This window comes from Myotis lucifugus, unplaced genomic scaffold (assembly GCF_000147115.1).
Source record: "Myotis lucifugus unplaced genomic scaffold, Myoluc2.0 scaffold_585, whole genome shotgun sequence".
Taxonomy (NCBI): domain Eukaryota; kingdom Metazoa; phylum Chordata; class Mammalia; order Chiroptera; family Vespertilionidae; genus Myotis; species Myotis lucifugus.
The window spans coordinates 430,558-452,080 of NW_005871633.1; the positions used below are offsets into that span (position 1 = coordinate 430,558).

Here is a 21,523-nt window from a genome sequence, read left to right on the forward strand (position 1 = left end):
CTGGGCAGAGGGCAGCAGCCGTCCGCAGCTTTGGGGTAATGGAATTTGGCCAGTAATCTGGATGAATGCCTGGGTCTCGACTGGGGGTGGGGGCGGGCACAGGGTGCCGATGAGGAACCGAGGGGCAGCCCGGCAGTACTGGTGCGCACGCCGTAAATGTGGGAGGAGCGGGGCCCCAGTGCGCAGACGGTGCCAGGGTCTTTGGAGAGGGGTCAGCCCCTGGGCTAAGACCCTGGAGAAGATGTGAGGGGTCCCAGGCCGCTTGGAGGTGTGCAGAGCCCGAGGGAGGGCCGGGCAGTGGGGCAGGGAGTTGGAAGAGAACGTCCTAATCGGGGACTGTGCCCAGGGCCCTGCGGCTGGGCCGGGGGACTCGCCTAACGGGGGCTCCCAGACATTCCGCTTCCACAGACACCACCGCTACCAGCAGGCAAACACTCTACGCCTCAGTTTCTCCCACCTCCATGGCTCTCTCCTCCCCCTCCCCCCGGGGGCGGGGCCAGAGGTCAAGGCTAGTGGGTGGGGTTGGGGAGGGGGTGAGTGGCGAGCAGTGCCTCGGAGAGCCCTCCTTCCACCAGGCCCCCGGCTTGGGGCGCCGTCCTTCCCATGGCGGGACACCTGGCTTCCGACTTCGCCTTTTCGCCCCCACCAGGTGGTGGAGACGATGGGCCAGGAGGGCCGGAGCCGGGCTGGGTTGACCCTCGGACCTGGCTGGGCTTCCAGGGCCCTCCTGGCGGGTCTGCCATCGGGCCCGGGCTTGCGCCCGGGGCGGAGGTGTGGGGGATTCCCCCGTGCCCCTCGACGTACGAGTTCTGCGGGGGGGTGGCCTACTGTGGGCCTCAGGCTGGAGTGGGGCTGGCACCCCAAGGCGGCCTGGAGGCCCCCCAGCTCGAGGGCGAGGCAGGAGCCGGGGTGGAGAGCAACTCTGAGGGGGCCTCCCCCGAGCCCTGCGCTGCCCTGCCTGGGGCCCTGAAGCTGGACAAGGAGAAGCTGGAGCCCAGCCCCGAGGAGGAGGTGAGTGAGGTGCAGTGGGATGGGTGGAGGCTGGACGGCAGGGGCGGCCAGGGAGGGGAGGGGGAGCTGCAGGGACCGGGTGGGAACCGAGGCCAGAATTCCGGCGGAGCCGAAGGGAGGCAGGGGTGGGTGGCCTCGGGGAGTCGGAAGCTGGCCCAGGCTGGCCTTGCTTCGGCCCGGCCTTCGTTGCCAAGTATGTACCTTCCACTTCCTAGGCCTGACCAGGGTCTGGTCACTCCACTTATTACAGCCCAGCGTCTGACCCAGCTTGGGGTTTGAGCCCCTACTCCCACCTGGAGCCTCCCTGGCTAACTTGACCCTTATCTTACCCAAATGCCTGAGGGTAAAAACCGTGCTCACTTCTCCCTGGGTTATTGTTCCTGAGGTTGGAGGGTGTGGCTGGTTTCTGTAGACGCTCCTGTTCGGCTGTGTGGCCGCGTGCGGTGGGCTCACCTCCCGTCCAGTTCAGGGCTGGTCCCCCATGGCTTCTGCCTGGGCCAAGAGCCACCTGGTGCAGAGGGCACCCCCGCACCCCCTCAAGAGCGAGAAGTACCCAGTGCAGCGGAATTTCTTAAGCTTTGAACTGGCCCCTCCAGGCCATTCCCCAAAGGAAGGCACGTTCAGTCCAGCCGGGTCTCCTCGGGGTGAACGGTCCAGCCCTCCGAAGGGACCAGTGTAAGCAATTAGAGATCACGTCGGAAGCCTCCGGCCGCCGAGGAGGTGTGAGCGGTTTCAGCTGGCCTCCGAGCCCTGCCTCTGGGCTGGAGGCGACTGCTGAGCCTTGAATAATAATGGCTGCCAATTGCGGTCCATTTCCTAAGTGCCTGGCTGTGTGCTCGCATTTCTACATCATTATCTCATTAACTGCCACAGACTCTCCCGGGGAGGTATTATTAGCCTATTTCACGGGTCTTAAACTGCTAAATGATAAGCTAGGATTTGAACTGGGTTTACCTTATTCAACCCCCCGAAGTAGGATTTGGAAGAGCCCTGATGGGGACAGCTACGGGTTTGAAACCTTGGCTGAGCAGGATTGGGAATGGAAGGGAGCGGGTGTGAGTTGATGTGATTGATTACCCTTGAAATACTTCCTCAAGGCTCCCAGGACCCCACAAAGGCCTGACCCTTCCCCGGGCCCCTGGCCCACCCACCTCTCTTCCATCCACCTTTCCTTGTTCCCCTCCACCCTCAAGGCTCAAGGGCCTCGTAGACTTGGCTGCTGCCTGTTCCATCTGCTGGGATGGCTCTCTGAGCAGCTGCACCTCACCCAGTCGCTCGAGGCCCAAACCAGGCATCCTCACTTCCCCAGTCTCCCTATGTCCACTCCTTTGGAAACACCACTATCTTTACGTGGGAAATGCACCCCGAAATCAATACTTACTACCACCCTGTCCCAGCCACCACCATCTGTACCTTCCTCCTTAGTCTCTTGTCACCATGTCAACTGGACTGAACACCTTACAATGTGAGAGTCAGATCATTTCATCTCACTGCAACATCGGCAGGGTCTGCCCTGCTCACCCCTCTGCTCTCCTAGCTCCTCCCCCTCCCCTTTCCTCTGCCCACTCACCCAGCTCGCCTAGCTGCTGCCTGGCCTGTGCCGGCCCGCCTAGCCCGCCACGCCCGCCACCTCAGGACATTCCCACTTGGCTGTTTCCCTTTGCTCGGTGCACCACCTCCATCTTATTTAAATTGTCCCGCATGGCCCACCCGCTGTGCTCTGTGATCCTCTTCCTGGTTTCACTTTTTCCACGGTATGTGCTGTCTCCACACTAGCATGGAAGCTCACGAGGCCAAGGCTTTTTGTCTATTTTGTGTAGCCACTGGCTTAGAGAAGGTGTAGAATAAATCTGTTGAATTAATCACTGAGGATGCTTCCATATTGCAAAAAAAGATATAAAAACAAGGGATAATTGGCTTTTTTGGGGAGTTCAATGACCACACACACACCCAGGTTTCAGGTTCAACACCACCACCGCTCCCTCCCCCTCCCTCTCCCCCTCCCCTTCCCCTGTCGGGAGCCTGGAGCCTGCAGGAGGCTACCATACATGTTTCTCTCTCCCCACACCCACACCTCTCTAACATCAATTTTAAAAAGGGGGGATAATCAGCTTTTTAAATGCACCAGCCATATGCAGAGCGCTTTGTTCACACCTCTTACACACCTGTAACTTTCTGTGGTGTGTGTGTGTGTGTGTGTGTGTGTGTGCTGGGTCATGGTCTGGGACCCCACAAGCTGGGAGGAGGCATTGAGATGAGAGTTAGAGGCTGGTGCCCTTGGTTTCTCTAGGACTGTTCCTCCAGCAGAAAGCCTCTGAGCGTTAGAGCTGCCCAGCAGGGGCTCCGTGACCTGCTCTTTCTAGCATGTGTGCTGCTCAGGGTGAATGACGGCTGTAGATGGGTTGTTTCCGGTGTTGGGTGGGCGGCCTGGATGCAGAGGTACTCCCACAGACCAGTCCTTGGGGCCCGGGTGGGCAGGGGCGGACAGCGGTGTGCCTGTGTTCTTACACGTCCTCTGCCTTTTTAAATGCTGTTGCAGAACATGAGAGCTCTGCAGAAAGACCTCGAGCAATTCGCCAAGCTCCTGAAGCAGAAGAGGATCACCCTGGGGTACACCCAGGCCGATGTGGGGCTTACCCTCGGCGTTCTCTTTGGTGGGTCCCCCTCAGCATGTGCTGACCCATAGAACAAAGAGACCACACCTCCCCTGGGAGGAGCAGTCCTGAACCTGGGCCTTTGCTACCAAGGGAATGAGGGCCGGGCTCTGGGGCAGGCTCTGCCCTTGCCCAGGACGAGGGTGCAGAGGGAGGAAGAGATTTGGGCCTGCACTCTGTCTGGGAAGTGGGATCCTGGTGTGGGACCTTGTGAGCGTGGGAAGAGGTGGTGACACCTGGGTCTCGGGGTCATGAGGGCCTTGCCTGTTGCCTCACCTTGCTTCTCTTTCAACCCACCTCCCCAGGCAAGGTGTTCAGCCAAACGACCATCTGCCGCTTTGAGGCCCTGCAGCTCAGTTTGAAGAACATGTGTAAGCTGCGGCCCCTGCTGCAGAAGTGGGTGGAGGAAGCTGACAACAACGAGAACCTGCAGGAGGTGAGGGTGGGCGGGTGCCCCGCGTCCACTGCTTCCACCCTGGCTGGCAGCTCTGCTTCTTGGGGCAGTAGCCCTCCATCGGGGGAGGTGATTGCTCAGTGCTGCTGGGCCAGGTGCAGCTGCTGGTCCAAGCCTGCCCTGGCAGGATCCTTCTTTCTCACCTTCCGGCTCTGGTGACACCTCCATCAATGCCCCTTAGCAACTTGCTCTTGAATCAGACCTGGTGGGTTTGAAGCCTGCCCTCCTAGCTCTTTGTCACCCCCTCCCCACCTGCCTAGATATGCAAAGCAGAGACCCTGCTGCAGGCCCGAAAGAGAAAGCGGACGAGTATCGAGAACCGAGTGAAGGGCAACCTGGAGAACATGTTCCTGCAGTGCCCGAAGCCCACCCTGCAGCAGATCAGCCACATCGCCCAGCAGCTCGGGCTGGCGAAGGACGTGAGTGCCCGTCCCCAGGGCGCCCTGCCCTCCCCTGGCCCCACCCCCTGGCCCGAGCTCTGGTGCCTGCCCTTCGACCTCTCTGGATCTGTTGGGTTTGGGCCAAATGACCCATCTGGAGTTTATGAGCAAGTCCCTCTCCCTCCCCCGCCCCCAGGTGGTCCGAGTGTGGTTCTGCAACCGTCGCCAGAAGGGCAAACGATCGAGCAGCGACTATTCTCAACGAGAGGATTTTGAGGCTCCCAGGCCTCCTTTCTCAGGGGGACCAGTATCCTTTCCTGTGGCCCCAGGGCCCCACTTTGGCCCAGGCTATGCGGGCCCTCACTTCACTACGCTGTACTCCGCGGTCCAGTTCCCTGAGGGGGAGGCCTTTCCCGCTGTGCCCGTCACCACTCTGGGGTCGCCCATGCATTCAAACTGAGCTGCCTGCCTTCCCAGGACGGGGAGCAAGGGAAAGAACCAAGATTGTCCCAGGGCTTTGGGATTAAGTTCCTTTCACTATAGAATTGGGAGCACAAACGGTGTGGGGGCAGAGTTTGGGGAGCTGGTTGGCGGGAAGGTGAAGTTCAGTGATGCTCTTGATTTTAATCCCCTATCACTTTGATTTTAATAAAGAAACCCGGGACACAGTGGGCGGATACTTGTGTCTTTGGTTTATCCTCTTCCAGTTACTGAAAGGGAGGGGCGGTATGCGGATGACCCTGAAGCCAAAGTGCGGAACCCACTCAGGAGTCACAGTGGCAGGGGAGCTGGGCCTGGAACCCACGTTCTTTTGAAGAGGCCCTCAGAGGCCAAGCCAGTTCTTAGGAGCTTGTGACACAGGGTCCGAGGGAATTTGAGTTGAACTTATTTCTGCCCACAGATGTGGTTACTTATAGAGCAGTGATGGCGAACCTTTTGAGCTCGGCGTGTCAGCATTTTGAAAAACCCAAACTTAACTCTGGTGCCGTGTCACATACAGAAATTTTTTGATATTTGCAACCATAGTAAAACACTTATATTTTTGATATTTATTTTATATATTTAAATGCCATTGAACAAAGAAAAATCAACCCAAAAAATGAGTTCACGTGTCACCTCTGACACGCGTGTCATAGGTTCGCCATCACTGTTCTAGACCATTCCCTACTAGGAGCTGGCTTTGCTTTCCCCATGCTACGTTGGAAGTCCTCGGTGGCATTATGCTAAGAAATCCAGTCTTTAGGGACTTATTTCCTCTGCATAGAACCCCAGCTAGAAACTCCTCCTTGTGCTTCCTTGGTGCCAGGGTCCATGAGGCTTCCCTTCCTTTTGCCTGTCCTGTCCGTGAGTGACTCCGCAGACCCTCCGCGCTTTAGTCCTGGCTCTGCCGCTACCACATAGGGGTCCTTGCTCTGGAACTCTTTCCTCTAGAAAAAATAGGTTGGTAAGCTGTGGTAGGAGTGGAAAGAGGGTGGACATGTATCAAGATAAGGCAATGCCCCACACGTGGGCTGAGCTGACACAGGCCCAGGCAGCAGCTGCTCTAGCTGGTTGTCTGCCCTGGTAGTGCAGGCACACGTTGGCACTTCACAGATGTACTTTTTCAAATCGGAGGTAAGACCCTCCACCAGTAAAAGATGACGGCTCACTTTGTTGCGGTGGTCTGGAACCGGACCCGCAATATCTGAGGTCGGCCTGCACTGGGGAAGCTGGTACAAGTTCTGCCATCTGCATGAAACTGCCAGACCCCAGCTACCTAACTGTAAGGGCAGCGGATGTTTTCTTTTAAACTAGAACCCTTCATTACCTGGGTTTCTTTTTTCAGGCTCCAACTTCATCCCATATATTTGCACTTTTTCAGTGAGCAGGTATTTTTCTATCTTTTCCACTCATCTCCCCTTCCCCTAAGAATTCACGTTTTCCAAACCTTTCCAAGTCCATTCTATCAAGAATTGGAAAGCAAGGTGTTCCAGACCCACAAAGGAATAACTACCTAGCAGCAAATTAATATTTTCATTCTTTATTTGGAAATGAAAGCAAATCTCTGAAAAGCCAGGCCACAGGCTACAAACATAGTCAGCGGAAGGATTAGAGTTTGGGGGCTGTGCCCTAGGTTTTCCCAGAATGCCTTAGGCGGTGCCATCCAAGTTGAGAACTCACTTGTTTGGGTCTGGGGCTTATATCTTCAGGCACAGGTGGTCTCTGTAGTTGATGATGCTCTGATCAGACACTAGTGTCCGTGACAGTAAGGATCTATGACTTGTAACGGAATTTACAGCTCACTAGCAACTTCCTGAAGGCATTATCTTTGGCAGGAAGCCATCTCTTCTGTCACCTTGGCCGAGAGGGCCTGTTCCAGACCTGGGATCCATAGCAATGGGCCTCTGCCCTGTAGTCATTCCCTCCTGGGGAGGCAAGAGAAGAGGGATTTCTTAGGACCCACTGGTGTCCCACTGTGTCCACCCATGGCCAGCTCGATCCTCTGGCTCCTTGGTGGTGGGCCTTAGGTCTGGACGCCCATGTGACACCCTGGGCACCGGAAGTCAGCCTCCCTGGCAGCCTGGATACTGCAGCCAACACAGGCCACGTGGAACCAGAGGTCACATCCATCACACTGAACCCAGGCCACTGTTTCTTCCTGGGGCAGGCTGCAACAAGGGGCTGCACAGGGCTCCCCGCCCCCAACCACAGGAGGCGTCATGGGGGTGCTCACGGGGTGCTTCGGAGGATGCCCAAGTCGATTTCTGAAGAAAAACAAAAACCTGGGTCATTGAGAACCTGTAGGAGAAGCCTAGAAGTTTCCCTTGGATGAAAATAGTGGGTCCAGATAGACTCACCAGAATAGTGGTGAACCTGGTTGCTAGAGCTAACCCAAGTCTTGCCATTCAACCTGTTGTCTGCCCACTGCCCACCTCATCCCCAGCCGAGGGCCACCTCCCAACCTGAGGATCTAAAAAAGAATCGAAAGGTAGGGAGGAAACAAGACCGTGATCTAGCCACTTACCCACTGGGTGTCAGTGGAGTCTTCTCTACACAGAGTTTCTTCCTGGGCTCTCTAAGGACTGGGGGGCTCTCAGGAGCCTCTCTTTCATCATCCAATTCTGCCAACACTCGGTGAGCTGATTTCCTTCGATTTCTTGGGGTTGGGGCAGAAGGGGTGGTCCCCTCTTTCCCATGGGGAGTGTGGGGAGGTAGGCTCGGTGGCCCACCCCCCTTCCTGGAGAAGGTGAGGGGCTGTGGCTGGAGCTTGCTGAGGCTGCCAATGGAGTTGAGGATCAGTGTGGCTTTTGGTGCAGGAGACAGGGTGCTGAGGGGACGCTGCGGAGCCCCCTGGGGAGGCAGCATGGGCTGGAAACCAACCCCGGTTCCCTCTTCTGCCCTAGACCGTGGGATGGTAATGGCAGCGAAATCTTGAGGTTTGACTCGGACTTGCTGAAACATGAAGTAGAACTCCGAGGGGCTGGTTCCTGGGGGCCTTTCAGGGCCAAAGGTCAGAAGGTCACCATCGCTCAACTCCAGCCTGTGACCCTTAGGGAGTCGGACACTGTTGACCAAAGTCCCTGTTGATGGTGGGGCACCAGACAGATACAGGGAATGACAAAAGCAAATGACCAGTTAGGAGTGGAGAAAATGGCCCTGACTTTCTGGGGAACATGAGAAAGAGGACACCTGACATCAAATCCTCACATGCTAAGTCCCTCGGCAGGTGGCATCAGACCCTGAGCTCTTTCTGAGCTGGGAACAGGTGTGTTCCTTCTGCCTCCCACAGAACATGGGAGGGAACATTCTATTGAGGTCCAGTGTCAGACATGCTCACCCTCATCCAGCTTCCACTCAGCATAGCTCAGGCTCTGGGTTCCAATCCTGATGCCACCTCTTACCAGCTCGGTGACCCTGGACAAGGCACACCTCTTTGTGCCTCATTTTCCTTGTCTGTAAAATGGGGATGTTAATGCCCACCTACATTCCATGAATTTAAAATAGTGCCTGGCTTGATAGTAAGCACTAAATGAAGGTGCTACCATAGTTACCCCCACACGCTCCTCAAACGGAGTCCTTCCATTTCACCCAAGAGGAAAACTGAGACCCAGAGACGTGAAGTGAGGCCTGAGGCTGGCTGTGACCACCTCCACGGCAGGGAGTAAGACACATGCCCATATCATGAAAACAGTGAGACAGATCCTAACTGCCCCAAGACAGGAACAAGTGTCTCAGCAAGTCCGGAAACGGAGTCATCCGAGCTCAGGCCCCCCAATGGCCACAGAACACCCCCATGGATATTTCCCCGATGCTGCCCCAGGCTCTGGAACCACCTCCTAGCCCCTGTTTGAGCTTAATGGAGACCAACAAGAGTCAACACGGCATGCTTCTGGTGGAAAGGCAGGTCCGGACTGCCTTGTCCACCCATCCATCCAACCTGACAGGGAGGCAGGCAGGCAGGGTTCCTGTGGAATCCCTTAATCATTCCATCCCCGAACTGCTGACTGCTCACCTTGGCTGCTGTGGTCCTCCAGGCTGACCCTCCAGTCATCACCCTGGCGCTCAGCGTGCAACTCTGCATGGACTCCGGAGATGAAGCCGGGCTCCTGTTGGGGCCGCAGGGCCACATCACACAGGTCGGCCCTGCGGCCCAAACGATAGGTGCAGCCAGTTCCGCTTGGGGGGTGGAAAGTGTAGAGGTCGCCGCCCCTGCCGCCCCCAATGCGCAGTAGCTGGAAGCAGGGCAGCATAGGCAGTGCCACTGCACACCAGCTCTTCCACGTCAGGGATCCATCACCGCTCCCCCTCCTGGGCCATGCACGGGGTCCAGGCTCACGTTCTGTCTGGTGCAAGCTCGAGTTGTGCTTTGTGCAATTTCAACTTTGAGCACAGTCCCTGAGCAAATTCAGAATGCAAGGATCCTAGGCACGCGATGCAAAATGGCTGTCAAGCAGCTCCAAAGCGGAAAAATTCGGGGCAGTGCACAACGAGCACGTCCTATGGCACCTTGGATGAACCGGATCCTCAGGCCGCAGAATTTCCCGGGCGCCTTCAATCTGTTCGAGGCAACATACCGTTAGGCAGCTTCCGGGGAACTGCAAACTGGCGCGCTCCTAATTCTGCAATGCTAACCTGTCACCGGGATGACATTGGAGAAAACAGCTTTGTCCTGTCAGACCCGCTTATCCAAAGGGAGCAGCCAGCCCTCCTGCTCGTCCGCGCCTCGCTCTCCTGGCCAACCCCGCACTCATAACTAGCTAGGTTTAAACCCAGTGGGAAGTGACTCCACTGTCACCCCCAAAAAGGCAGAGAGAAGGGGTCCCTACGTTCTCCAAGACACTGGACCTAAACCCCATCTGCCGGCTTCTCCGGGAGGTGGGGTGGGGGAACAGAAACAGCTCCCCGAGACGATGCGAGGCAAACCCAGCCTTCTGCCCACCCCAGCCCGGTGCCGGATCTACCGCGTGGTGCAGTCTCGGAACGGTCTCTGCAGGCAGTGCCGGCCGGCGCGGCGTCCGGGACCCTCCGGCTCCAGCCCCGCGGGCGCTCCGCAGCTGTTTGACAGCGAGGGCGCGGGGCCCGGGGGGGCGCGGCCTCTGCGCGCGGGCAGCGCAGACCCCGCCTTCGGAATTCCCGGGTCCGAACTTGGCGCCCGCAAGCCCGCCCCGTGCCGTTCCTGATTGGCCAGCTTCCGGGGTCTCCTCCGCTCCATTGGTCAGGGTCGGACGGGTCCCTCAGGTCCCGCTTCCGCCTTTTCTGATTGGTTGACAAGTTTTCCCGGGTTCCCGGAGTTGGGAGGAGCCGCCAGGGCGCGGAGACAGCAGCGCCGGCTTCCGGCCCGGCTTTAGACACTACTGCGCCTGCGTGCACCTCGGACCCGCCACCGGGCCCGCTCTGCGCAGGCGCGGTCAGGCCGCCGGCCGGCAGGGAGCCAGGTGCAGGCTCTCGCGCCGAGTGAGGGCCTCGGGAGCGTCGGTTGGGGGAGGGAAGGGCCGAGCGGGGGTTCGGGGGTGGGTTCCGGGGGTGGTCGGGGAAGAGGGCACGGGCCGGGGAAGGAACGGACGAGGTGCAGAACAGCCTTAGCGCTCAGGGTCCAGCGGGGCGAAGGCCCGGTGTCCCGGGAGGGGAGGGCCCGCGGAGGGCGGGAGGCGGGAGCGGGCTGAGGTGAGGGAGCCGGGCCATGCCTTCAGGAGGAAAGCAGATGAGAGTGCAGGGCGGGCGGGCGACAGGGCTCCCGGATTGGGGGGAAGTAGGTGGATTTGGGTGGGAGGGTGGGAGGCCTTGAGCCTCTGCAGGGAGCAGGGGCGGCGGGTTGGCAGCGGACGGGATCGTGGGCAGGAACGGGAGGCTGCAGGGAGCGTTTGGGAGAGATGTCGGGGAGCTGGCCTTTCCGCCCGGGGACCTAGGCTGCCTGGACCCCCCGGGGTCCTGGGGAGCCGCGCTGCCCGGCATGCGGCCACATCCCTCCGGGGCCAGGCCGTGGGCCAGCGCTTTGGTCGGGAGGGACCCGGGGGTCCTGGCGTGGTGTGTGGATGGGCTTCCCCCAGGCCTCGCCGAGCCTTGGCGGGGACTCTGGAGCCTGGGCTCGCAGCCCCTGCACCGCACACCTTCCTCACCCGCGACCAGGAATGGCCGAGTCCGTAGGAACTTGAGGAGGAGGGTAAAGGCGCGCCCGGACCCTGCCAGCCTCTCAGTAGCGTCCCCCGCCCTGGCTGTGGCCATGGTTGTGCCAGGGCCAGGCTGGGTCCAGCAGGCTCTGTGGGCATCTCCTTCCTCTTCTTCCTGGGAGTAGGAAGAGGAGCTCGGCCGGCCTGGCTCTGGTCTGAGGCCCGAGACTTTGTCTGAGGGGCTTTCTCTCTGGGGGAGGCCTGAGCGTTGACTTGCAGTGCCCGTGTTTCTCCTCTTGTCCAGGGGAACGTAGATGGCTGGACACAGGATCTAGAGGCTCCAAATAATGTGGAGATGTTTCGACCTTCAGGTCAGTGGGACCCGGCAGGGGACTGCTGCTGTCTCTCTCCCGGGAAACTGACCATCTTTGTCCTTGTGATTCCTCAGGTTCCACGGGGCTCATCCCCCCGTCCCACTTCCAAGCGCGGCCCCTTCCAGCCATGCCGCGAATGGCTCCCTCCTGGGTCTCAGACATCCCCCTGGCCCATCGAGGTGTCTCAGAGAGGTGGCCAGACTTCCAGAGGCCTCCGGGGAACGTGTGGGAGCAGGACATTTCTGGCGATGGGCAGGAGCCGGGGTGGAGGGACAGGTAGGGGCCGCTGTCGCGCTCTCAGGCTTGCCTGCCCGTGGCCCTTCACTGAAATAGGTCCTTACCCTAGTTCAGCCCTTAGTCCCATCATTTGTTCATTTATCCATAGCAAGTATTGGTGCCTACAGTGCATAAATAGTACGAAGAGCATGCTAGATGCTGGGGGTGGGATAACAAACAAATAGGAGAAATCCTGATATCAAGGATTTCCTTAAAATTCCAAGGGAAGAGACATCGACCAACAGCTGATCATAATCAGGCAAGATACCGTGTCCTGTGCTAGTATGGACTCATTCTGGCGGATGGTGCCGTCCGAGCGGACCGTGCTACTTGTTGACGTGCTGTCTGTAGAGCTTCTCATCGATGGTTCCTGCGTGTCTTTCCCTGATAAACTGGCAGCCGTTGTGCATTGTGCTCTAGAGTGGGATTGCGGTGGGTCTCCCTGGGCCCCACCAGCGGGCAAGGAGCATGATGATGACAGGGAGCCCCAGAGCTGCTGCCAGGACACGGGCTCTCTGTTCCTAGCTTGGTACCGGCTCCGGTCCTGTGGCCGTTCACTTCGTTTCTGTAGGCTGTCGTTCCCTGCTTAAGCCCTGCAGTCCGGGCCTCAGTGAAGGAGCTGTGCCAAGAGCCGGGTCACAGGTGCTTTCAGCAGCGGTTGCAGACCACTGGTGGCCCGTGAGGTCCGAAAGGTTGGCGACCGCTGCTTTAAGCTGCATGTGCGCCAGGGGACTTCGCTAAAGGCTGGGACTGCATAGTTTATTGACGTGCTGTCCTCCCGAACCCCTCACTCAGCGTACCTGACTCTAGACCAGCGGTTCTCAACCTGTGGGTCGCGACCCCTTTGGGGGTCGAACGACCCTTTCACAGGGGTCGCCTAAGACCATCGGAAAACACATACATAATTACATATTGTTTTTGTGATTAATCACTATGCTTTAATTATGTTCAATTTGTAACAATGAAAATACATCCTGCATATCAGATATTTACATTGATTCATAACAGTAGCAACATTACAGTTATGAAGTAGCAACGAAAATAATTTTATGGTTGCGGGTCACCACAACATGAGGAACTGTATTAAAGGGTCACGGCATTAGGAAGGTTGAGAACCACTGCTGTAGACGCTCCCAGCCAGCACCTGGCCGTACTGATACTGGGAGCCCTTAAATCAGAATTCAGAAGTTCCTCCCTGCACTTCCAACCTCTTCAGAATGTGTGGCCCAGTGATACGCACAGTTGCTGATAAGACATCAGCCTGTATATAGCTCTCTCTAGAGCAGCGATTTTCAACCTTTTTCATCTCATGGCACATTACTAAAATTTTGTGACACACCAAAAAATGTTATTTTTTGCCTTTCTGACCAAAAAATAGGTATACTTTTGATTGATTTACAAAATAATAATAATAATTACCTACCCTTTCTGCTTCAAAGTAACTTTTTAAAAAATCAGGTGCTGCCCAACTTGCATGGCTCAGTGATTGAGCGTTGACTTATGAACCAGGAGGTCCTGGTTCGATTCCCAGTCAGGGCACATGCCTGGGTTGCAGGCTTTATCCCCAGTGAGGGGCATGCAGGAGGCAGCCAATCAATGATTCTCTCTCACTATTGCTGTTCTATCTCCTCCCTCTCTGAAATCAATGAAAAAATATTTTTTAAAAATTAAGTAAATAAAAAGTTAGGTGCCTATACTTGTAATTTATATAAGGATTTCTGATACCAAGAATGAACCAATGAGATGCAACCTTATTCAACGTGACCAATAAGATACAACTCTATATGACCTATATATTTATGGTCCAAGACCGAGTATTCACATCCCACAGCTATTTTTGTTAGCTGGTGTCATTTTTTTTACTTGACAATCTAAGGGAAAGAGGTCAGTGCCCCTGACTAAATAGTTAGGTATTGCATGTTTGAAAAATTCTTGTGGCACACAGTTGATAATCACTGCTCTAGAGGGCCATGAGCCCAGAGACTAGACCTGATATGCTTAGTAGGGCCTTGATGAATGGTGATGGTGATGGAAATGCAGAGATCCCTCAGGTCCAGGTTCATTCCCACATGTGAGCAGAGGGAGCTCTTCTCCTGGGGCCACCTTCGCAGCCCCAGAGACAGGTCTCACCTGTGCTACCCTGTCTTTCAAGGTCTGTGGAGCTGCAGGGATCGCAGGCCTTGCGCCAGCAGGCAGAGCTGATCTCTCGGCAGCTGCAGGAGGTGCGACGGCTTGAGGAGGAGGTCCGGGTCCTGCAGGAAAACTCGCTAGAGCAAAAGATGAAGCTGGAGACCCAGGCCATGGAGCTGGAGGCTCTGGCACGGGCAGAGAAGGCTGGCCGAGCTGAGGCCGAGGGCCTGCGTGCCGCCCTGGCTGGGGCTGAGGTTGTCCGGAAGAACCTGGAAGAGGGGAGCCAGCGGGAGCTGGAGGAGGTTCAGAGGCTGCACCAGGAGCAGGTGAATGTGGGGGTGGGAAGGCTTCACCTTCACAGTGGGGATCTGGCCAGGGGCTTCCCTGCAGAAAGCAGATACGGGAAAAGACGCCCACGAGCAGTGGCGGGGTGAAAAGCATGCCCTGGAGAGAGGGGGGCCTTGGTGTTTTGGCATTATTCAGATGGCTCTTGTTCCCAGGACTCAGCTGCCCACCCACCACCTGAAGCCCTCCTTCCCCTCCAGTAGGAAGTAGTTTGTCTTCCTACCTCACTCTGGGCACCCCGTTAATCTGGGGGCTCCGGCGGGACAGGTCCCGAGGTGAACTGGGAAGGAGACTGTTCAGTTGGTAGGCATTTATCAGTGCTTACTCTTCCATCCCTGAGACAGGAGCTGGGCCTCTGGTGAACACACCAGCGAGTCCCTGCCCGCCTGGGTGCAGCTGGCGGCCTAAAGGGGGACCCACATTCAACACTTGATTTAATCCTAAGTAGTTGCCTGCCATTGGGAGAAGTGCCATGAAGAAGGACAAGGGAGCCTTAAGCTGGTAGGGGAGTGAGAAAGGTCATTTTAATAAGTCAGCATGTTAAGAAATGAAACCATAATGATACCGGAAGAAAATCTGGGTGAATTCCTGGTAACCTTGAGTGGGGAAGGTCTTTACATGTGAATCAAGATCCTGAGCCACTAAAGAAAGGATTGGAATGTTGACTATATAACACTACTGGTAAACTTAGGAATGGCAATAAAAGTAAAATTAAAGGACAACTGGTAGCCCTAGCTGGCTTGGCTCAGTGGGTAGAGCGTCGGCCTGTAGACTGAGGGGTCCTGGGTTTGCTTCCAGTCAAGGGCACATGCCCGGGGTTGCAAGCTCGACCAGGAGGGTGTGCAGGAGGCAGCTAGTTAATGATTCTCATCATTGATGTTTCTTTCTCTTTTTCCCCTCTCCCTTCCTCTCTGAAATCAATAAAAAAATTAAAAAAAGGACAACTGGTAAATTAGGAACAATATTTACAGCTCATATCACAGAAAGAAGCAAATATCTCTACTATATAATGTGTGTGTAGAAATTGATACAAGGAAAACAGTAATCCAGCCAGAGATAGTGCAAAGAAAAATATAAATGCCTTTAGATTCATGAAAGATGCATAATGATAAGAGGTGACTTTTAAAAAAACATTTTTATTGATTTCAGAGAGGAAGGGAGAGGGAGAGAGAGATAGAAACATCAGTGATGAGAGAGAATCATTGATTGGCTGCCTCCTGCACGCCCCCTACTGGGGATTGAGCCCGAAACCCAGGCATGTGCCCTTGACCAGATTCGAACCTGGGACCTTTCAGTCTGCAGGCTGACGCTCTATCCACTGAGCCAAACCGGCCAGGGCAAGAGGTGACTTTTGTTCTGAGTAGAAGTTGGCTTGTCAGGCATGGGCAGTGGAGATGGGAGCTGCTGTGACGTGGGGCAGCACGTGGGACAGGAGGTGGCCAGAGGGGTTTGAGGGCAGGAGCTGAGGGGCCCTGGGTGGTCCTGGGACTGTGAGGCCTCAGGCCCATCCAGAACTTTATCTTAAGAACAATGAGCGGCCGGCTTAGTGGCATGGCTCAGTGGTTGAGCGTCGACCCATGAACCTGGGTCAGGGCATATGCCTGGATTTTGAGCTCAGCCCCCAGTAGGGGGTGTGCAGGAGGCAGCCAATCGATGTCTCTCTCATCATTGATATTTCTCTCCTCTCTGAAATCAATAAAAAATATTTTTTCAAAAAAGAACAATGAGCAACCAGTGAAAGGTTTAAAACAGGGAAATGACATGATCATATTTGTGATTTATGTCCAAAAAGTTCACTCTAAGTGTGGCGTGGAAATTGGGCGAAGGGAGACCAACTGGAGATGAGGACAGCCGTGTTCCCACTTCCTTGTCGGTCCCACGACTCCCTCAGTGTCCCTGACACCACTGAGAGGTGCAGTGAGGGAAGGGCGAGCCGCCTGCCTTCCTAGAGCTTCCTTTGTATGGGCTGTGGGACTGCAAGGTCCTCTCAGATGACAGCCAGTGCTGGAGGCCAGGGCCAGGCAGCAGGACAGAGTGGTGGTGGGTGGGGATTGGAGGGCCCTGGGAGGCCTCCCGGGGAGGTAGCGGAGGTGACGTGGAATCTGAGAAGAGCCGTAGGAAGTGGGCTCAGAGCAGTGGGCAGGGGCCCAGGCACGGGGGGTTGCAGCCGAGGGAAGGAGCTGGGTTTTGCTCAGAATGCCAGCTGCTGGAGGTTCCTCAAGACTGGTCAGGGGATGGTTGCTGTCGTCTAGACCAGAGGTGAGGATGGCCTACCTCAGGCTGGTGGCTGGAGGTGGAGAGAAGCGAAGATATGATTTGGGGGAAGACCAGACAGGAACTGCTGATGAGTTGGAGTGTGATGGGGACTTAAAGGCTCTAGGGTCAGCCCCATTTGCCAGGCCTCTGAGGCCCCGTGGGCGATGTGCTGGGCTGTTGTCTAAGGTCACAGGAACTGGGAGACAAGGCCAGAGCCAGGGGAAGATTTGGAAAGCCCGGGTGTGGGGGTGAGCCAGCCCCTGCTGAGACCCTTCTCTCTGCAGCTGTCCTCCTTGACACGGGCTCACCAGGAGGCTCTTTCCAGTTTGACCAGCAAAGCCGAGGGCTTGGAGAAGTCTCTGACCGGTCTGGAAACCAGCAGGGCCGGGGAAGCCAAGGAGCTGGCCATGGCCCAGAGGGAGGCTGAGCTGCTGCGGGAGCAGCTGAGGTAAGTTGGTGGGTGGCCAAGGGGGGCCCAGCAGGTGGTGGGTGGGGTGAGTCTCCAGGGTGCCCCCTGATGGCTGTCCTATTCCCACACTCATCCTAGCAAGACCCAACAAGACTTGGAGGCTCAGGTGACCTTGGTTGAGAAGCTAAGGAGATATGTGGGGGAACAAGTTCCCCCCGAGATTCACGACCAGGCATGGGAGTCAGAGCGACTGAAACTTCTAGAGACCGTGCAGGTGAGGGTGCTGGGCACATCTGTGCAGGTGGGTGGCCCAGGACCTGGGAGGACCTGCCCCAGGAGGGAAGGGTGCGGACCGGTGCTCTCCGCCCTGCTCCCTGGCAGCACTTGCAGGAGGACCGGGATGGCCTGCACACAACGGCGGAGCTGCTGCAGGTGCGCGTACAGAGCCTCACGTACATCCTGTCCATGCAGGAAGAGGAGCTGGCCAGGAAGGTAGGACCCTGCCTCCCTGTGGGCGGGCCCGGCTGAGAGCTCCCCTCCCTGCACACACACCTCTGCTCTCTGTGGCTCCTGTCACCTGGGCAGCCCAGAGAGAAACCAAGATGCAGCTTCCTCCTCTGCTCCCCAGGAGCCACACGACCGCTTCCCCCGCCCACAGGTGCAACCGTCAGATTCCCTGGAGCCCGAGTTCTCCAGGAAGAGCCAGGCCCTGCTGAAGCACTGGCGGGAGAAGGTGTTTGCCCTCATGGTGCAGCTAAAGGCCCAGGAACTGGAGCACGGAGCGTGCGTGCAGCAGCTGAAGGGACAGGTCACTTGGCGTTCTTCCTCCCCATGGTTACCCCTGTTTTCTTTACATAAGGGGTGGCATTTAGTTAACCAGCGTTACCGAGTGGCTGCCATGAGCTGGGAGCAGCCCTAAACAAAGACAGAGCTTAGGTCCTGGAGCAGATACAACAGGCAAGCAGACAGTTAGGTAACGTCAAGAAATCATGTGTGCTGTGAAGAGTGGGGTGACCCACCACACGACAGACCAGGGGCAGCCTTAGGTGGGATGTGAGGAACGGCCCTCCTCCTGGCGCAGGGCACAGGCTTTGCTGGAGACCTGGACTCAGGAGGCCAAGCTTCTTGTCTCCCCGGGTGGAGTTCATTCTGAGACCTTTGTACTGCCCCTTCGATCCCCAGTGCCCGCCTGCCTCTTCTCCCCCAGGTGGCAGAGTTCCAGGAAAGAGTGGCTGCCCAGAGCCAGGAGCAAGCCATCCTGCAGCGCTCCCTGGAGGACAAAGCTGCGCAGGTGGAGGTAGAGCGGATGGGCGCCAAGGTCAGAATCGGCCACAGTCAGGGGCTAAGGGAGGCCTGGGAGCCCCGGTCAGTGGGCCAAGGCCCCAGAGAAAGGACCCTTTCCTTTACTGTCTCCCTCACAGTCCCTGCAGATGGAGCTGAGCCGTGCCCAGGAAGCCTGTCGCCGGGGGCAGCAGCAGACGGCCTCGGCTGAGGAGCAGCTGAAGCGTGTGGCCAAAGCTATCAACAGGTGTCTGGATAGAGGTGGGGGTGCTGTGGGTGGGGTAGGATTTCTGCTTCCCCAGCTTCTGAGACACCTTGGAGTTTAAGAGCCTTAGGCAAGCACAGCTAGAAAGATGGCCACTGGAAGGTGCAGACTGGAGGGACTTAGCTACTGGGGGGTGTGGGCTGGAGGGACTTAGCCTCTGGAGGTTGTGGGCTGGAAGGACTTAGCTGCTGGAAGATGGAGGTACTTAGCCTCTGGAGGATGTGGGCTGGAGGGACTTAGCCTCTGGAGGATGTGGGCTGGAGGGACTTAGCCTCTGGAGGATGTGGGCTGGAGGTACTTAGCCTCTGGAGGATGTGGGTTAGAGGGACTTAGCCTCTGGAGGATGTGGGCTGGAGGTACTTAGCCTCTGGAGGATGTGGGCTGGAGGGACTTAGCCTCTGGAGGATGTGGGCTGGAGGTACTTAGCCTCTGGAGGATGTGGGTTAGAGGGACTTAGCCTCTGGAGGATGTGGGCTGGAGGTACTTAGCCTCTGGAGGATGTGGGCTGGAGGGACTTAGCCTCTGGAGGATGTGGGCTGGAGGGACTTAGCCTCTGGAGGATGTGGGCTGGAGGTACTTAGCCTCTGGAGGATGTGGGCTAGAAGGACTTAGCTGCTGGAAGATGGAGGTACTTAGCCTCTGGAGGATGTGGGCTGGAGGGACTTAGCCTCTGGAGGATGTGGGCTGAGGGACTTAGCCTCTGGAGGATGTGGGCTTAGGGACTTAGCTGCTGGGGTGCAGGGTTCGAGGGACTTTACTGCAGGTGGTGGTCGTGCAGGGCTGGAGAACTTAGCCATGTTAAAGCTCCTGTGTTCATTTTCTGGGGCAGCGCCTCTGCATTCACACCAGGGTCACTCTGACTGCCATTGCCTGTGTGACTCGAGGTGAAGAAGCTTCCTCCTGCATTTGGTCCAGTAACAGCTTGAGCTAGTGGAGCACTGGAAGGATCCCGCCTTCACAGCTGTTCTTGGATGGGGAGTGTGGGGACTTGCTCTTTACTTCCTCTTTAACATTTTACAGGCATGCCCTGATTACTTGGAAACAATTGTCCAAAGCTTTACACTTCATCGGCATATAGGCAGTCCATTTAAAGTGCATGACAGCTCCTTCTTAACCAATTGCAAGTCCCTGTGCATTTCCTTCCTGATTTCTTATATGGCCTTCAGAAGGGCCTAAAGGAGAAATGAAGCTTCTGGTGCTGGGAAGCACCCTCCTCGCCTTGGACATTGGGGTACCTGGTCTGCATGGAGCTCTTTGTTTTTTCCAATACATTTTTTTTTATTGATTTCAGAGAGGAAGGGAGAGGGAGAGAGAGATAGAAACATCAGTGATGAGAGAGGATCATTGATTGGCTGCCTCCTGCACGCCCCCTACCGGGGATAGAGCCCACAACCCAGGCATGTGCCCTGATCGGGAATTGAACCGTGACCTCTTGGTTCATAGGTCGACACTCAACCACAGAGCCACACTGGCCGGGCCTGTGTGGGCCTGCTGGTTTGTTGCCTGGGCTCTGTAAATGTTTACTGCTACCCTAGCTCAAAATTGTGTTGCAGGATGGACTTTGCCCACCATCCCCTTCTGTTGAATTTGTACCTTGTGGACTAATTGAACTTTAAAAAATGAGGGAAGATTTCATACATACATGGAAGTAGAGCGGGTAGTTCCGATAAACCACCACCTGAGTTCAGTCCATCGCATGTGCTCCCACCTGCAGGAGAGCAGAAAGACTCGCTGCGGGCAGGGTTTTCCTTTGGTACGAGGACATACTGAAATGGGCCTTGCTATTGGCTAATGGCCAAAAAGTCCACAGCCCACGCTTGGCCTGTGGCCAGATGTGTTAGCTAGTTTTTAGACGGCTTGGAGACCTTACCAGAAAATGGCTTTAATAAGAGCCACGGAAGGGGTTGGAATCACCAGAGCAGTTTCAGGTAAAAGTGGTCTCTGCTGTGCCGAGGGATACAACAGGCAGCCTTTGTGTCTGCCTGTTTTTCTGTTGGCGGAGACTTGACTGCCCCCGAGTTCCAGCCCTGCCCCTGGATGCTGCCATGCCACCCGGCTCCGTCCCCCCCCCCCCCCCCCCGTCCCGGGACCCTGGGAAGGATGTCACTTAATGCTTCTTGGGAATGGGTCCCTTAGAAAACCAACGGAGGCCATGGCTCTGTTCCTTAGGAAGAGGCACCTAAGTGCACACCCCCTGAGTGTGGCACACGTGCCGGGGGAGGCCCCGACCTGCAGAGGCACCCGGGGCCTGGGGTGGAAGTCTAAATCCGCTAGAGGTGAGCCAGCCTGTGGCACTCGCCTTGGCCCCGCAGAGCCGTGTCTGCTGGCCCCTGACGGCAGAGGCATCTGGGCCCAGAGGAGGTGTGCCCGGGAACCTCGTGGCGGCTTTACTGCTGGGCCCAGAGGAGAAGCTGGGGGCCAGGAGCAGCGTGCTTTTCTCATGAGCAGCTGGGCCCTGGGATGTGGCAGTCACTCCAGGGCTCAGGCCCCAGGTTTTCCTGTTTTATCAGCCAAGGAGCCGGCACAACTTGGCTTCAGCTTTTCTTTTCCCAGCTTCGGTTTCCTTCCCTGCTGCCCGCAGGTCCGCCGCCGAACAGGCTGGAGGGAGGTGTTCTACAGCAGGTCAAGTCCTGGGGGTGAGGTGGGGTGGAGGGTGAGCGGCCTTGTATCTTGTCCAGCTTTCAGACCTGGATCCAGAACCCCATGGCCGAGGTGGAGCAGGCTGCAGCCCGGCTGCCCAGCCTCAGTAGCCGAGTCAGCTACGCCGTCCGCAAGGTCCACACTATTCAGGGTGGGTAGGCAGCTGCCAGACCAGATCTGCCCCGCCCCGCCCCGCCCCACCAGCTCTCTGTTGCCCGTGTCCATCCTCCTACCCTTTTCCCCTTCCTCCCCACCTCCCTTTCCTCTCCGAATGCTGCTGCTGTCTGCCTTCCTCCAGGTCTGATGGCTCGAAAACTGGTCCTTGCTCAGCTGCGCCAGGAGAGGTGAAGTTTGGGGCACTTGGGAAGTGGATTGAGGATGTGTGGGCTTCAGGTGTTGCTGTTGGACCAAACATAGAATGAGGGATGGGTGAGAGTCAGCAGCTGGTGACCCCTCCCCTA

At 56.8% G+C, this 21,523-nt stretch overlaps 3 protein-coding genes across 5 annotated transcripts in view; 2 read left to right on the forward strand and 1 right to left on the reverse strand.

The window, feature by feature from the left end:
- Positions 1-603: 603 nt before the first annotated feature.
- Positions 604-5,169, forward strand: POU5F1 (POU class 5 homeobox 1). 2 transcript variants are annotated; one of them, XM_006104656.2, is made up of 5 exons: positions 604-1,020; positions 3,551-3,665; positions 3,971-4,101; positions 4,380-4,538; positions 4,696-5,169. In XM_006104656.2, exons 1-5 carry the CDS (start codon positions 604-606, stop codon positions 4,957-4,959), a joined length of 1,086 nt encoding a protein of 361 aa, XP_006104718.1. In that variant the 3' UTR covers positions 4,960-5,169. The 2 variants fall into 2 exon arrangements, with proteins under 2 accessions (XP_006104718.1, XP_006104717.2); XM_006104655.2 differs by having other exon boundaries at positions 609-1,011.
- A 1,334-nt stretch (positions 5,170-6,503) lies between these two features.
- On the reverse strand, positions 6,504-10,090 carry TCF19 (transcription factor 19). Of its 2 annotated transcripts, XM_006104658.3 has the most exons (5): positions 9,941-10,090; positions 8,992-9,535; positions 7,504-8,059; positions 7,213-7,243; positions 6,504-6,904 (listed from the first exon to the last, which is right to left on the reverse strand). In XM_006104658.3, exons 2-5 carry the CDS (start codon positions 9,227-9,229, stop codon positions 6,782-6,784), a joined length of 948 nt encoding a protein of 315 aa, XP_006104720.1. In that variant the 5' UTR covers positions 9,230-9,535; positions 9,941-10,090; the 3' UTR covers positions 6,504-6,781. The 2 variants fall into 2 exon arrangements, with proteins under 2 accessions (XP_006104720.1, XP_006104719.1); XM_006104657.3 differs by having other exon boundaries at positions 6,504-7,243.
- Positions 10,091-10,784: 694 nt separating this feature from the next.
- Positions 10,785-21,523, forward strand: part of CCHCR1 (coiled-coil alpha-helical rod protein 1) — a 13,117-nt gene continuing 2,378 nt past the window's right edge. The window contains exons 1-12 of the mRNA XM_023745847.1: positions 10,785-11,139; positions 11,391-11,457; positions 11,535-11,736; positions 13,889-14,192; positions 16,752-16,915; positions 17,015-17,150; positions 17,258-17,368; positions 17,535-17,684; positions 18,084-18,194; positions 18,298-18,404; positions 21,101-21,213; positions 21,361-21,406. Coding sequence (XP_023601615.1) covers positions 10,930-11,139; positions 11,391-11,457; positions 11,535-11,736; positions 13,889-14,192; positions 16,752-16,915; positions 17,015-17,150; positions 17,258-17,368; positions 17,535-17,684; positions 18,084-18,194; positions 18,298-18,404; positions 21,101-21,213; positions 21,361-21,406 — 1,721 coding nt within the window. The 5' untranslated portion in view covers positions 10,785-10,929. The remainder of the gene's footprint in view (positions 11,140-11,390; positions 11,458-11,534; positions 11,737-13,888; positions 14,193-16,751; positions 16,916-17,014; positions 17,151-17,257; positions 17,369-17,534; positions 17,685-18,083; positions 18,195-18,297; positions 18,405-21,100; positions 21,214-21,360; positions 21,407-21,523) is intronic.